This window comes from Neomonachus schauinslandi, chromosome 11 (assembly GCF_002201575.2).
Source record: "Neomonachus schauinslandi chromosome 11, ASM220157v2, whole genome shotgun sequence".
NCBI lineage: Eukaryota > Metazoa > Chordata > Mammalia > Carnivora > Phocidae > Neomonachus > Neomonachus schauinslandi.
In genome coordinates this window covers 226,777-240,336 of record NC_058413.1, presented here as the reverse complement: position 1 = coordinate 240,336, position 13,560 = coordinate 226,777, and the positions used below count along the sequence as shown (strand labels likewise).

The 13,560-nt window shown below is 63.8% G+C and overlaps 2 protein-coding genes across 3 annotated transcripts in view; one reads left to right on the top strand and one right to left on the bottom strand.

Moving 5' to 3' along the window:
• SIGIRR (single Ig and TIR domain containing) lies at window positions 1-6,128 on the top strand. The gene is made up of 10 exons (XM_021692206.2): window positions 1-174; window positions 1,854-2,020; window positions 2,945-3,143; window positions 3,576-3,709; window positions 3,819-3,959; window positions 4,341-4,484; window positions 4,744-4,846; window positions 4,911-5,061; window positions 5,310-5,499; window positions 5,821-6,128. The coding sequence occupies exons 2-10, from the start codon at window positions 2,014-2,016 to the stop codon at window positions 5,982-5,984; spliced, it is 1,233 nt and encodes a 410-aa protein (XP_021547881.1). The 5' UTR covers window positions 1-174; window positions 1,854-2,013; the 3' UTR covers window positions 5,985-6,128.
• Window positions 6,129-6,940: 812 nt separating this feature from the next.
• Window positions 6,941-13,560, bottom strand: part of PKP3 (plakophilin 3) — a 9,394-nt gene continuing 2,774 nt past the window's right edge. The window contains exons 1-13 of one of the 2 annotated variants that reach the window (XM_021692188.1): window positions 12,244-12,339; window positions 12,015-12,094; window positions 11,253-11,878; window positions 11,040-11,163; window positions 10,489-10,693; window positions 10,011-10,185; window positions 9,432-9,549; window positions 9,190-9,360; window positions 8,925-9,110; window positions 8,080-8,233; window positions 7,670-7,862; window positions 7,511-7,598; window positions 6,941-7,273 (exon numbers count right to left, since the gene is read on the bottom strand). In XM_021692188.1, the coding sequence (XP_021547863.1) occupies window positions 7,238-7,273; window positions 7,511-7,598; window positions 7,670-7,862; window positions 8,080-8,233; window positions 8,925-9,110; window positions 9,190-9,360; window positions 9,432-9,549; window positions 10,011-10,185; window positions 10,489-10,693; window positions 11,040-11,163; window positions 11,253-11,878; window positions 12,015-12,094; window positions 12,244-12,268 (2,181 nt within the window). In that variant the 5' untranslated portion in view covers window positions 12,269-12,339 and the 3' untranslated portion in view covers window positions 6,941-7,237. Of the gene's footprint in view, window positions 7,274-7,510; window positions 7,599-7,669; window positions 7,863-8,079; window positions 8,234-8,924; window positions 9,111-9,189; window positions 9,361-9,431; window positions 9,550-10,010; window positions 10,186-10,488; window positions 10,694-11,039; window positions 11,164-11,252; window positions 11,879-12,014; window positions 12,095-12,243; window positions 12,340-13,560 lie in introns of those variants that run through there. The other variant, XM_021692187.1, reaches the window with a different exon arrangement.

The window sequence follows — 13,560 nt, the reverse complement described above, 5'->3', positions numbered from 1 at the left end:
CCGACATTCCCCACCAGGAGGAAAGAGCCGGAACCAGGTGACTTCGTGTACTCCCATAACAGCCCTGCCGCTCCGCGTGAGCCTGTGTCCTCATCCTTGGACACCATTCCAACCTGAGGCTGGTTCTCCGAGTCAGGCCTGGCTGAGGGGAGGCCTGCAGCATGCGTGGGCATGGTATGTGTGTGTCCATAAGAGCAGGGGGTAACAGGAGGCTGTCCGCACGCCACGGGCAGCAAGGGCAGGTGTGAGGTGCAGTGTGTGTGGTGTGGGGCTTGCGCAGATGCTCATGGCTGTGCACCCTGTGGGAGCTGCTGCAGACACGTACGTGCTGTGTGGGGGTGCGGCCAGAGTGCTGGCGGTGTGGGGAGTGTGCATGGAGGCCCACACGCCGAGACAGTAGTTCAGGTGCGCGTGGGGAGAGGGCTGTGTGTGCATGGGGTGTGCAAAACAGACGATGCAGGGGACGGTGTGCAGGGGGAGGGCACCTGTCCCTGGATGTGTGGTTTGGCCTTAGCTTCCAGGAAGGCTCAAGGCTGCCTTCCCAGGGGTAAAAGCTCTTCTGAGCTTGAAGACGTGGGAGGGCCGCTGCAGGAGTTTCCCTGGGATCCACCGAGCTGGAGACATGTCCTCTGGGCACACTGGGGTAGGGGATGCGAGCTGCCCAGTCTTCCATAGCCTCCCAGTGGACTGGTTCTCCTGCTTCAAGGACCTGCAAGACTGCCCTCCACGGGAGCGCTTCTGGAAGGAACCTCCTCACCCCTTCCCTGCCTGATGCTCCACCAATTCCCGAGGAAATCCCATCCCAGCCAAACCCAGGGCTTCTGGCTGTGCTGAGGCTGGGCCAGGTCCACGGTGGCATCACCATGCAGAAGGAATGGTGGGGAGGCCAAGAGACTTGTGCCTGCAAAGCCTCAGGGGCCCGCAGGGTGGGGAGGATGGCCTGAGGCAGGAGTGGAGTACCTGCTGGATCACTTGGGTGAAACTGGCGCCAGGGAGGAGGTGGACCCAAGGCTCTGGCTGTCAAGGAGGCTCTCAGTGAAGGCCCCGACGCTGGGGGTTTTGGCCCCTCCTTTCAGCCCAGCTCACTGTAGAGCTTTCTGTGTCAGGAGGCATGAGTGGCCACTGCCAGTCCGGGTTGGGAGTGGTCCCAGCCCCCACATAGGAGAGAAGAGCCACCTACGGGTGGGGTGGGGGTTTCCCTTGGAGAACTAGACAATGTGGACAAGAGTCTTTGGTTTTGGAAATGACAAATGGGTGGGGGGGATGCAGGTGTGGGACCCAGAAGGAGGAGGGACCCATGAGGCCTGTTGGAGCAGACTCAGGCCAGCCAGGCCTCCATTGTCCCCTCCTGCCTCCATGACTGCGGCCTGGCTTAGCCTTGGGTGCTGCCTGCCGTGTCCATACACACACGGGCACATGGGACATGTCCAGAACAGAACCCTGCAGGGGGAGTGCGGCTCAGGGTCCAGCAGCCCACACTTACCGTGTGGTGGTGGGCAAGTTTCACATGCCTCCTCTCTCCACGGCCTGGGTGAGCTCAGGGCTGCCCTGCAGCCCTCCTTGTATGTGGCACCCCTGTCCCAGGGGGTAGTGGGAACACAGCCACCTCCCAGCCTCATGAGGGGTGCTAGGGGTGTGCATCCATGGTCCCTCCCTCCATCACGGTGACCCTGGGACAGGTGAAGTTCACTCTGAGGGCCCCTCCCAGCTGCCTGGGCTGTGCCCACTCCAGCCACACGTGACGTGCTCCACATGCTGCTATGCTGGCGTCCCCAGAATCCATGGGGCAGCTGGTGCAAAGTTACATGTTAACTCATCCAGTTCTTGTTGAACTTTCTCCTTTGGGATGGCAGCAGCCTTTGACCCATCCTGGTGCCCTGACTGACCGGCCACAAAGACAGAGAGTGAGTCTTACCCACCCCCTGGGGGACCAGTCTGCTCAGCCAAGGAGCCCCGTGGAGCCGGGGGGTGGCACCAGTGCCCAGCCTGCCTCGAGGAGGCCCCGGCCAGACCATGGCAGGTAGACGGGTCAGAGAGGGACAAGCATGGGCCCCACTCCCACCTCCTGTCCCTCAGGCTGGCTCCACCTGTGATGTTGCCTGGGCTCTCAGCTTGGCCTCCAGCCAGGGGTACAAAGGCTTATGCTTGCCCCTCCCACATAGCCCAAGGTCCTGACCCCACGATTAGGACAAGCCCAGAGCCCTCTCCTGCCCAAAGCCTCCAGACCATGGTTGTGGGGGGTCAACAAAGCTCAGGGACACTGGGAGTGGGAGCTGGTGGGGGGCCCCCAGGGGCAGGATGAGTAGATGTGGGCTGCTGAGAGACCACCCCATCAAGATGATGGTGGTCTCCTCTCATGTCCCACTAGGACTCTTCACCCTGATTTGAAAATCAGAAAATTTAGGTCTCAGGGAGCTGGGAAAGCTTGCCCATGACCAGGAGTAGAGGGTCCTGGAATCCCATGCTCCCATCCCAGGTGGAAGGTGCTGGCAAGCTCAGCACCAGTGTTCACACTTGCTGCAGCTTCCCCAGCAGAGGTGGTGGGGCGAGGGCTGCAGTGCCGGCTGCTCACCTGGGGTGGGCATTGCAGCAGTGGGCAACGGGTGTACACAGAAAATGTGGGAGCTGGGCTCATGTCCCGGGTGGATGAGCAGCCAGATGGGCCCCCACTGGCCTGGGGTGGGTCAGCTCAGCTATGACTCTAGCCACGGCCTCCCAGAGCACATCGAGGTCAGGCAGAACACCCAAGACCCAGCTGCTACTGGGGGAAGACATGCCAAGTGCCAAGCCCTGTCCCTGGTGGGACTTGTGCATGGACATGGTGTGGCCACCAAGCAACACATGCCACTAACCATCTTGTTTTTTTCCTGGCCCACAGACCATCTGTGGTTGGTGGGACCCCAGCATCCCAAGCATGGCTAACGACTGGGTCCTCTCTCTGTAGGCCTCTGTGACAGGGCCCCTGACTTCCTCTCCCCCACTGGAAACCAGGCCCTGGGGCCCACCCTGGGCAGTGTAGTGGCTCTGAACTGCACAGCCTGGGTGGTCTCTGGGCCCCACTGTCCCCTGCCCTCAGTCCAGTGGCTGAAAGACAGGCTGCCGCTGGGCGATGGGAGCCACTATGACCTCCATGAAGACTCCTGGTAAGAGATGGAAGTGTCCAGGGTGAGGTGACTACCCTGGTTCTACCCATGGCCACCTATACCCTGGTCTATAACCACCTGGACATGGGCAGAGTGCCACTCTTGACACAGACTAAGGGTTAGTGACTGCAGGGACAGGTGGCCCCTGCGGACAGGCGCCTTGTAGACTGCCCAGCGCCATGGGTGCCAGCACAATCCTATGGCCTGAATTAGGCATTGCCCCCCAAAACCCAGACCCAGGATCAGGGTGACTATCCCCAAACAGATCCACACCCCCACCAGGTTCTGGCTACTTCTCTTAGCTAGTCGGGCAAGGATCACTCAGGAAGCCCACATCTGCAGCCTCTGTGGTTCAGTCTGACAGGTGGGGCCTAGGGGCATCCACTGATGCTCTCAGGCCCCAGGTGAGAGGGTTGGGCCTGATCTCCCCAGGGTCAAGGACAACTTATCAGAGGTGCTTGTGTCCAGTGTTCTGGGGGTCAACCTGACCCGTGCTGAGGACTATGGGGCCTTTACCTGCTCCATCCGGAATGTCAGCTCCTCTTCCTTCACTCTTTGGAGAGCTGGTGAGTGGGGTACGCTGGGTGGAGGGTGGAAGGGAAGCCTGGGGAGCCTTGAGGCTCGGAGAACGCTGGGTGGGGGTGGCAGTGGCTCAGGCTGTAGCTCTGTCCCCAGGCCCAGCAGGCCACGTGGCCGCGGTGCTGGCCTCACTGCTGGTGCTGCTGGCCCTGTTCCTGGCGGCCCTGCTCTATGTGAAGTGTCGCCTCAGTGTGCTTCGCTGGTACCAAGACGCCTGCGGGGAGGTGGAGATGAACGGTGCGTGGGGCCGGGTGGCCGAGGGGGATGACTTAGCTATGGGGCCTCCCCAGGCTCAGCTCTGGGTGGGCGGGTTGCCTGGGCAAGGGGGGTGGTGGTGGCAGCGGGGAGGCGTCAGCCCTCGTAAGGCTCTGGCGAGCACACAGTCCCGGAAAGAGCCCGCGCTGGAGAGGGTCTGGGCGCGGCCTGGGGGCGGGGTTGTGGGCGTGTGTGCGGGATCTGCGGGGTGGAGATGTGGCGGGCGGGACTGGTCCCCGCATGCGCGTGGGGAGAGGTTAGAGGACCCGGACTCCCGGGGGGGGGCGGGTGGTGAGCCGCGGCGGCCGGGGAGTGGTGGGCCCGGGCCTAGAAAGCGGAGCGCTGACCCGCCGCCATCCGCAGACGGGAAGCTCTACGACGCCTACGTCTCCTATAGCGACAGCCCCGAGGACCGGAAGTTCGTGAACTTCATCCTGAAACCGCACCTAGAGCGGCGTCGGGGCTACAAGCTCTTCCTGGATGACCGCGACCTCCTGCCGCGCGCGGGTACCGCGGGCCCCGCCCCCGTCCCGAGACCGGGCCCCGCCCTCCCATGGCCCCGCCCCATCTAGCTCCGGGTCCCGCCCCGTTCTGGGCCCGGGCCCCGCCCTCCCTGGCCTTGTCCAGGCCCCGCCCCCGCCCCGAGACCGGGCCCCTCCCTCCCAAGGACCCGCCCCGTTCTGGGCCCGCCCCCGCCCCGCCCCTCCTCGGCCCCGCCCCCTCGGCCCCGCCCCTCCTCGGCCCCGCCGACGCCCGGTTCCCGCAGAGCCCTCCGCGGACCTGCTGGTGAACCTGAGCCGCTGCCGGCGCCTCATCGTGGTGCTGTCGGACGCCTTCCTGGGCCGGGCCTGGTGCAGCCACAGCTTCCGGTGGGTCCGGCGCTGGGTTGGGTGGGCCCCCAGCCGCGTCCCCCTGACGGTCCCGCCCCCGCAGGGAGGGCCTGTGCCGGCTGCTGGAGCTCACGCGCAGACCCATCTTCATCACCTTCGAGGGTCAGAGGCGCGACCCCGTGCACCCCGCGCTCCACCTGCTGCGCCAGCACCGCCACCTGGTGACCTTGCTGCTCTGGAGGCCCGGCTCCGTGGTGCGCAGAGGGGTGTGGGGAGAAGCCCCGAAATAGGGCTGGGTGGTACCGGGCTCCAGAGAGGGGCTCTTCCACGGGCATCTGTATGGGATGGGGGTTTGTGAATGGGCCCGTGGGTGAGGGCTGTGTGGCCTGCTGCCCAGAAGAGGGGCTTCCTTTGAGATCCCTGGAGCCAGGTGAACACACCCTTCCAGGTGTGCTCTTTGTGGCCAAGGGGACTAGGCTAACGGCCCCATCCTGGCCCCCAGGCGCCTTCTTCAGATTTTTGGAAAGAGCTGCAGCTGGCGCTGCCACGGAAGGTGCGGTACAGAGCAATGGAGGGAGACCCCCAGACCCGGCTGCAGGATGACAAAGACCCCATGCTTATTGTACAAGGCCACGTCCCAGAGGGTCGGACTCTGAACCTGCAGCTGGACCCCGACCCCGAGGGGGACCTGGGTATGCTCAGCTGGCCCCACCCCTGACCCTGAGAGGCTTGGCCTGGGCTGGAGGTGGGGGGCCCACAGGGCCAAGGAGCCCAGAAAGGGGTCCAGGTGGAGGGGACTCCTCCCTGCAGGCCATAGGTGGGCTTGACCCCCCAGCACACCCTCACTGCTTCTTTCCTGGGGGCACTTGGGCCCAAGGCCTGCCTGGGAACCTCCAGGACCTCAAATGCCACCATGCAGGAGGGTGAGCAAGGAGTGACCCCCATGCATGGGTCCCGGCAGAAGTCAGGCCGTGGGCAGCCTAGCCTTAGGCCTGGTGGTACCCTCTTCCCAGGTGTCCGAGGGCCAGTCTTTGGGGAGCCGTTAGCTCCACTGCATGCAAGTGGGGTCTCGCTTGGAGAGGGCCGGGGCAGCGAGGTAGATGTCTCCGACCTCGGCTCCCGCAACTACAGCGCCCGCACGGACTTCTACTGCCTGGTGTCGGAGGATGACGTGTAGCCCCCACCCGCCAGAACAGCACGATCTCCAAGGACAGCTGGGTGCAGAGTGGGGTGGGGTCTTTCTCCTCTTAGCAGGACTACCAGCCCTGAGACCCTCAGGGAAGGGGAGTTGCTCCAGTGTGCCTCCTACTGCCAGGAAATAAAGTCCTTTTAGATCCTGCCTGGGCCTCAGCCTCTCCTCTCCTGGGGCAGGAAGGGGGTATGCAGCCCCTGGGTGGGGCACCCCTCACTTCTGTCTCAGGCTGTCCGTGGCCCTCAGCCCCTCCCCTTTCTTACCCCACGTTCACTCGGTCACAAATCTGGCTGTTCCTGCTGTCCTGACCATCCTCCATCCTGAGCCAGCTCAGAAACATCTCTTGTAGTAGCCTCTTTGGGTCTATCTGCTTGGGGGCGTGACTGTCCCCAGCCCTGTTCTGATCCAGCCAGGTCCTGGGGGAGGGGGCAGTCCTCTTACACTTCAGGTACTGAGCTTTAAGGAAGAAGTCTTTTGCTGTAAACATATGAGTGGGCCTGGTTTGGTGATATGGGATCCCAGGACTCAGTCGGACAATGTGAGTCCCTGGTCAGGACACCTCAGGCCCAGCGAGGCAGGGCAGAGACAGGTGTTGGGTGTGTTTGCCACATGAGGACGGTCCAGCAGGGCAGAACCGAAGCCAGGAGAGCTCCCGGCTCTCCCAGGAGTGGTCACTCTTCTGTGCACAAGGCCCTCAGCTCTACTGTGTCTGGGCCTCAGCCGGCATCAGGGCTGACTCTGCTGTCTGCCCTGTTCCCTCCACTCTCACCAGCTCTCCGTGAGAGGTACTGTCTTCCTTGTCCTGGTCTCCTGATCTGGAGAAGCCTCTGGGTATGCTCAGGGTGTGAGTATCCTCAGGGGCAGGCATGGTTGTGCTCAGGGACACTGCTGAGTCCCTGGATTGGACCCCGGGTTGGGCCAGCCGAAGAAAGTTGCACGGCTGTGTTCACGGCCACCTTTATTCCCAGCACTGGGAATATTCCCAGACCTGGTCACCACCCCACACACCAGAGCAGCCTCAAGCCCTGCCCTACCCCCTGCCCTATAGAAGCCAAGTCCCTGCAACCAGCCCCCATCCCCTCCCTGGTGCCCTAGGCCCTTCAGAGTTGCACACGGGGCTCCATCGAGAGGCCCCAGGCCATCAGCCTCTGCCGGGCTGGCCAGTGAGCAGCGCAGAGCTGAGCCTGTCCCTTGGAGGCTGGGCCACGCTGCATCCTCCTCCTCCAGGAAGGCCTCACCTATGGGCCCAGGAAGTCCTCCTTTCGATAGCCCTTCTGCAGTGGAGAGGGGGCCCAGAGTTAGGGGGCCTGCCTTCCAGGCCCTGCTCTCCCCAGGCCCCACCCTTCCTGGTCTGGGCCTGGACCCCTCTCTCATGTTTCCCACTCCCTGAGTCTCCTGCTCCACAGGAGCTCCTCGGTCCACCCCCCTCCCCACTGTCCCCCACCCCTGCCACCCCACCCTACCACCCCGATGTCCTGCACCCCTGCCTGCCCCAGATCGCCAGAACATACCGCCCGGAAGTCTCGGTGAAGCTTGCCGTACTGCCACAGATTGGCCAAGAGGCTGGAGGCTGCTCGGGAGGACTTCTCACTGTCGGGACTGGCGGGGAGCTGGGGTCAGCAGAGACACAGGCTGGGCCATGGGGAAGGGTGCGTGGGGAAGGGGCTCACCTGTCCCGCTTCTTCTTGATGAAGACCAGCTTTCGGAGCCCGTCAAAGTAGAGCAAGTCTCGGGCGGCAATGGGACTGGTCACCACCAGGTTGTTGAGCACGGCGATGATGTTGACCAGCACATCGGCTGGGGGAGACTTCTCACCCACGCTGCCGGGAAGCTTCTCAATCAGGTGACTCACCACCTTGGTGGCTGCCGGGAGGCCAGGAGGTCAGGGGGGGCGGGAAGCCAGCCTCCACCTCCACTCCCAGCCACCTTAGCACTTCCGGTCCCCCCCACCTCCCGTCTGTTCACCCAGCACTAGCTTGCCAGGGGCCAGCCCAAATGGACAGCAGAAAAGAAGATCCAGGTGCGAGCCCAGCTAGGCAGGGTGAGGGCAGAACCCAGGCTTCAGGACGGCCTGACTCACACATCTCATCCTTGTTCCTGGCATTCCGAGACAGGTTTCGGATGAGGCCAGTCAGTGAGCGCAGCTGGTGGTGGTCAGCGGTCCGAACCCGGTCCAGCAGCGGGTTCAGGATACGCTCCTGCCCCAGAGCCAGGCGGCTCAGCACGCCCGCCCACTGCAGGTGGGAGAGGAGCTGGTGAGAGCGGGCGAAGCCCTGGCCCCTGTGGCCTGTACTCTAGGGTGGTTCTTCTCTCTGTCCCTCTGTCCCTCTCTATCTCCCCAGCCAATCTTGGGGATTCTGAGGCAGGACTGGCCCCTCGCTGTCTCTCACCTGCTCAGTGCACCGTCCCCTAAGAGGTCTCCCTGCTTCTGCCTTCACACCCCAGCCAGGAGCCTCACCAAGTGTGACTTGAGTTGGCCCCTCCTCAGCTCAAACGTCTCCTTAAAGCCAGCATAGAACCTAAATCTCGGGGCCCTCCAAGGCCCGTCTGGTTTGGGATGCTGGCCTCGTGCTCTTTGCTACCCTTCAGGTGTTCCTCGGCTGCATGTCCTGTCCCTCCCTCCGGGGCCTGTCTGGTTTGGGATGCTGGCCTCGTGCTCTTTGCTACCCTTCAGGTGTTCCTCGGCTGCATGTCCTGTCCCTCCCTCTGGGGCCCGTCTGGTTTGGGATGCTGGCCTCGTGCTCTTTGCTACCCTTCAGGTGTTCCTCGGCTGCATGTCCTGTCCCTCCCTCTGATGTCTTGGCTCATCCACGTATTTGCACTCGTCCTGCCATCCCGGCCCGACAGAATAAACTCCTAGAGCCCTCCTGTGCCCTCTCTGTTCACCCGCGTGTCCCCCGCGCAAGGCCAGGCATGGATCCTCACCCTGCGGTCGCCCGCGGTGATGTTCTGCAGCGCCCCAGCGGCCGCCTCAGTTGTGTGTGGGTTGAGCTCACAGCGCTGCAGCAGCCGATTGTACAGCCCCACGATCTGTGGGCTCCACAGCCACTCGAGACCCTTGGGGTCCTTAGACACCTCGGCGAAGGTGAGCGTGTCGGCCGTGAGGGGCAGCTGGGTGGGAGGTGGGGAGGGTCAGCTGGGCTCAGGCCGGGGGGCCCCCCAGCTCCCAGCTGCCCAGGTCCGTGCCAACCTCTCGAAGCCGCCGGCTCTGAGGCGTGAAGCAGCCCACCACCTCGCTGGATGGCGCCCCAGCCATGTCCCTGCGGCCCCTGCCCTCGAGCCGCTGTAGGGCTGATGGCGGCATCTCGTCATACAGGCGGTAGGACAGGTTCCTCAGCACGCACACAGCATTCTCCACGCTCTGCAGAGGGCAGACCGTGGTCAGACTGGGCTGGAAACCCCCAGGGCCCTGAGGCAATGGCCGCCCCTCACCTTGTCCTCGCACTTGCCCACGTCCAGGGCATGGTTGATATAGGTGACCAGGGCATCCACCAGCCCGTGGCACTCACGCATCTTCTGGCGAGTGGCCTGGGAAGCTGAGCTGAGGTTCCTGTGGGTGGAGGCAGATCAGAGATCCCCAGTGGGAACCAAACCCAAGGGCTGAGACCCTGAGCCCCAGCCCTCTCCTTCCCCTGAGCTGGGCTGCACCTCTTAGCACCTGCTGGCCCTGGCCTCTTTGCATGCCCATCCCCCATTCACCCCTCTGAGTATCCAGAGTGGGGGTTATGAGTGTCAGATGAAGTCCCCGATTTAATGAAACCTGAGCCTGCGCCCCCAGGACCTAGGACATCTGACATGTCAGCCACACCCAGCTTCCTGTCCCACTTCTGCATCAGCACCTGCGCCTCGTTTGGCTAGCCCCCACCTCCCTGGCCAGCTCCACCTTGCCACTCAGACCTCAGGGTCAAAGGCCCCTTCTCCGGGCCTCCCCTGCCCCCTTCCAGGCACTCAGCTCTCTCCCCATGGCCACCCTCTTGGCCTCTCCCAGCTGACTGCCCCCTACCCATGCACCTGAGGAACCCCGTGGCATTATAGAAGATTTCAGCCTCGGAGGCATTCTGCTGGATGAGGGGTGGTCCCCCCGCCCCAGAGAGGGGGCTCAGAACCAGGTCCGTGAGCTGCTCCAGTGTGTCTCGGGCCAGGCGGTCCTTCAGATGGTCGCTGGAGGACAGGTTCCATAGGATCCCTGGGGCAGGTGGGGCCGCGGCCGCGGTCAGTGACAGCCTGCTGGTCCCTCCAGCCCCTCCAGGTGGCATTTGGAGCCTCCCCCAGGAGCCCCCTAGAGAGCCTGCGTGTGAGCTGCAGGTCCCGGGGGTGTGACACAGCAGAGAGCACAGCGCCTGGGGACAAGGGGTCTGGAGGCTAGCTGCGGAGACGTGCCACCGGAGTAGCTGTGGGGGCGGAGGGCAGTGGTGTGGACGGAGAAAGGGACAAAAAGGCGGAGGGAAGGAGAGGCGCTGGCGTGGGGCTGGGGGTGAGGCCGGGCCACCTGTGACGTTCTTGCGCAGCTCGTCGTCTTGCTCACGCAGCGTCCGCAGCAGCTCGAAGATGCCGCTCTCCTCCACCAGGGCCAGCTTGTTGTCTGCGTTGTCGTAGATGAGGTTGCGCATCGCGCCCGTGGCATGGCGCTGCACCTCCTGGTTGGCGTGGTTGAAGAGCTTCACCAGCCTGGGCACAGCCTGCAGGCTGCGGGCCTGCACGCGGGGCACGTGGGTGTGAGAACGCGCACGCATCGCACAGCGCATGCAAGCGTACGCAGGCGAATACCGCTGACGGACGCCTGCAGGTGCGCCTGCGTGTCCCGACGCATTCGGCTGCACGGGGAGGTGTGCCTGTGTGTGGCTGGTGCAGACGTGTGCACAGGTGTGCAGGTGTAGGAGTGGCGCAGATCACTTGCTCCTCCCCCTTCTGTGCCGGGGAGGCTCTGGGCCACACGGGGTCTGCCCAGTCAGCGGGGGGCGTCGGTGAGAGGTGGCCAGGGGCCAGAGATCAGGGAGCAGAGGGGGGCCGATCGGGTGGTCAGCAGGGGTGGCTGGTCACCTGCTTCTTGGCTCCAGCGTCACTGTAGCACTTGTGCTGGATGTGGGCTGCTCCCAGCACCTGCAGGTTGGGGTCTGAGGCCATGAGGTACTTGACTGCCAAGGGCAGGTCAATGTCATCAAACCTGTAGAGACAGGGGTCAGGGGTCAGTCTGCCCTGGGGACGGGCCAGGGCCAGGGTAGAAGTCCCCTCCCCAGGCCAGGCCCAGCTCACCCGCTGCTGAGCCTCTGCAGAGTGCGGTGGCCGCCGTAGCTGTCTAGTCCACGCACATCCGGCAGGTGGCTGGCGTCGGCCAGGCTCAGGCTGAGGCTGCGCACAGACGGTGCTCGGGCCACAGGCTCCAGGACACCCCCCGGCACCGCCCCGGCCCCGACGCGGCTGCGATGGCTGCCCTGGAATCGCTGGAGGGTGCGCATGGCTGGTGCACGGATGGTCCGGCTGGGCGGCCCCTCGGTAGCCTCCGGCCAGCCCAGGCCCCCTGCCCGACTGGAGCTGGCCTGGCGCTCATAGGCGAAGGCCCTGTAGGCGGAGGCAGCTGGGGGCTCCAGCTGCTCGGACACCACGCTGTAGCAGTCGTCCAGGCCTCCAGCCCCCAGCCTCAGCGAGCGCAGGGACAAGGTGTCATAGTCCAGCCGGCTCCCCACCCCAGCGCGTTCGTGGAAGGATAGGGGCCGGGTAGGCATGGGTACAGTGGGCTGGGCTCCCCCATACCCTGCAACCCCAAAGGTGCTGCCCCCATTGTGGGCAGAGCTCAGCCTCCGACTGGAGCTCAGGTCCACAGCTGAGCAAGAAGACCAGGAGGCAGGGCTGTAGGTGGGCTTGGCAATGTGCCGGAAGGTCTATAGGGAGGGCAGGGAGGAGAGCAGTGAGGGGGTGTTGGGGGCTCACCGGTCCCTCTCCCTGACCCTGGAGCTTCCAGCTTCCCCCCAGCCTCCCCCACGAGACTCTCCAAGGCATGGGGAGGGGGTCACTCACAGAGGTGTTGTCCCCACCGAGGCCCTGGGAGCGGGAACTGAAGCCAGGCTGCAGGGTGTGGTGCTGACCGCGGGATGTGCCTGCCGACAGGAACAGTGGTAGCCTGGCTGGGTCAGATGGCTCGTGGGTCTCCTCCAATATCAGCCCTGGTCGGACCTCTCCCACAGCCCCCCGCCCCTCCAGCTGTGCTGGGGGACGGGCACACTCACCCCCCTGACCTCCTGGTCACCTGAGAAATGTGCCAGGGGCTCCATCAGCTTTCCAATCCCTGCCCAGGGCACATGCCCGGCCCCCTCCTCCAGGAAGCAACGCTGACTCCTGTGAGCCTGTCCTGTGCTGTGGTCACACAGGATCGATGCCGCACTTGCCACGGACACACAGTCCCCTGTCCCACCTGGAAGAGCCACACTCGCCCCATCCAGCCACATAGAAACTGGGGGTGCTGGCGCCAGCCTGACTCTGGTGAGTGGACAAACAGGTGGGTGGGTGGAGGGTGGAGAGTTGGGGGAGGAGGAGGGGGGCTGGTGGGACCGCTGGAAGGATGGACGATGAATGGCTGCTTAGATAGCAGTTGGTCAAAGTCAGACAGAGACAGAGCGTGGGAATGGACGGGTAGGTGGGCTCCATGATCTCTGGACTGGGCGGGGGGCGGGATCAGCCTCTGCTAGGGTCCCTGCTGGGGTCTCGTCTTGGGGGAGAAGTGTCATATGTCCCCAGAGAGCCTGGGCAGGTGACCGGCTGAAAGGACTCATGTTGTGGGAGAAGGAGGGGGCCTCAGCCTCTCCCTCAGCCTCTGTGAGCTGGATGGTCTGGGGGCTCCCCTCCCAGCACACTCCCCAGACCCGCCCTGGTTAATGAGGCTTCTGGGCAGGGGCTATTAACCCTTTGACGCTAGTGAGGCTCAGCCTGGGGGGACACACCTCCAGCCTGGGGACCTTACTCCCACCCCCAAATTATACTCCTTCCTCTAATTGGCAGGCTTGCCAGGGTGGTAATTAACCCCTCCCTGCTCCCTCCTCCACCCCATGACCCCTGGGTACCCAACTACTTAGCCACCAGCAAGGCTGAGGCCCAGGCAGGGGAGGACTCAGGAATCCAGGCTGCTCTGGCTGACCCTCTTCCCCTGCCAAGTGGCCTGCATCTGGAGACCTGTCCCAGGAAAGGGCCCTCTAAAGGTCATGTGAATCACTGTGAGAACTGGTGTCTGGACTCCTGACATCCTGGGAAGTTCCTCTTACTATCTAACCTCGATCCCTGTTGCTGCAGCCTGGCAAGGGAGGAAATGGCATTTCCAGAACAACTGCCCTGAACTCAGTGTGTGTGAGACCCTTTAACATGCACGCACGCACAGGCACACGCACAGTCACATGCACATCCACACCCTCACACACAGGCACATGCATATCCACGCCCGCACACACAGGCACACGCATATCCACGCCTGCACACGCACATCCACACCCAGAGGCACACGCACATTTGCATGCACACACGCACATGCACATCCACGCCTGCACACGCATTCACACACACAGGCACACGCACA

What these genes read in the sequence shown, in the direction of transcription:
- SIGIRR (XM_021692206.2), top strand. An exon ending in CTTCACTCTTTGGAGAGCTG is followed by an intron (nt 3,710 to 3,818) that starts GTGAGTGGGGTA and finishes CTCTGTCCCCAG; the next exon opens with GCCCAGCAGGCCACGTGGCC. An exon ending in CGACCCCGAGGGGGACCTGG is followed by an intron (nt 5,500 to 5,820) that starts GTATGCTCAGCT and finishes CCCTCTTCCCAG; the next exon opens with GTGTCCGAGGGCCAGTCTTT.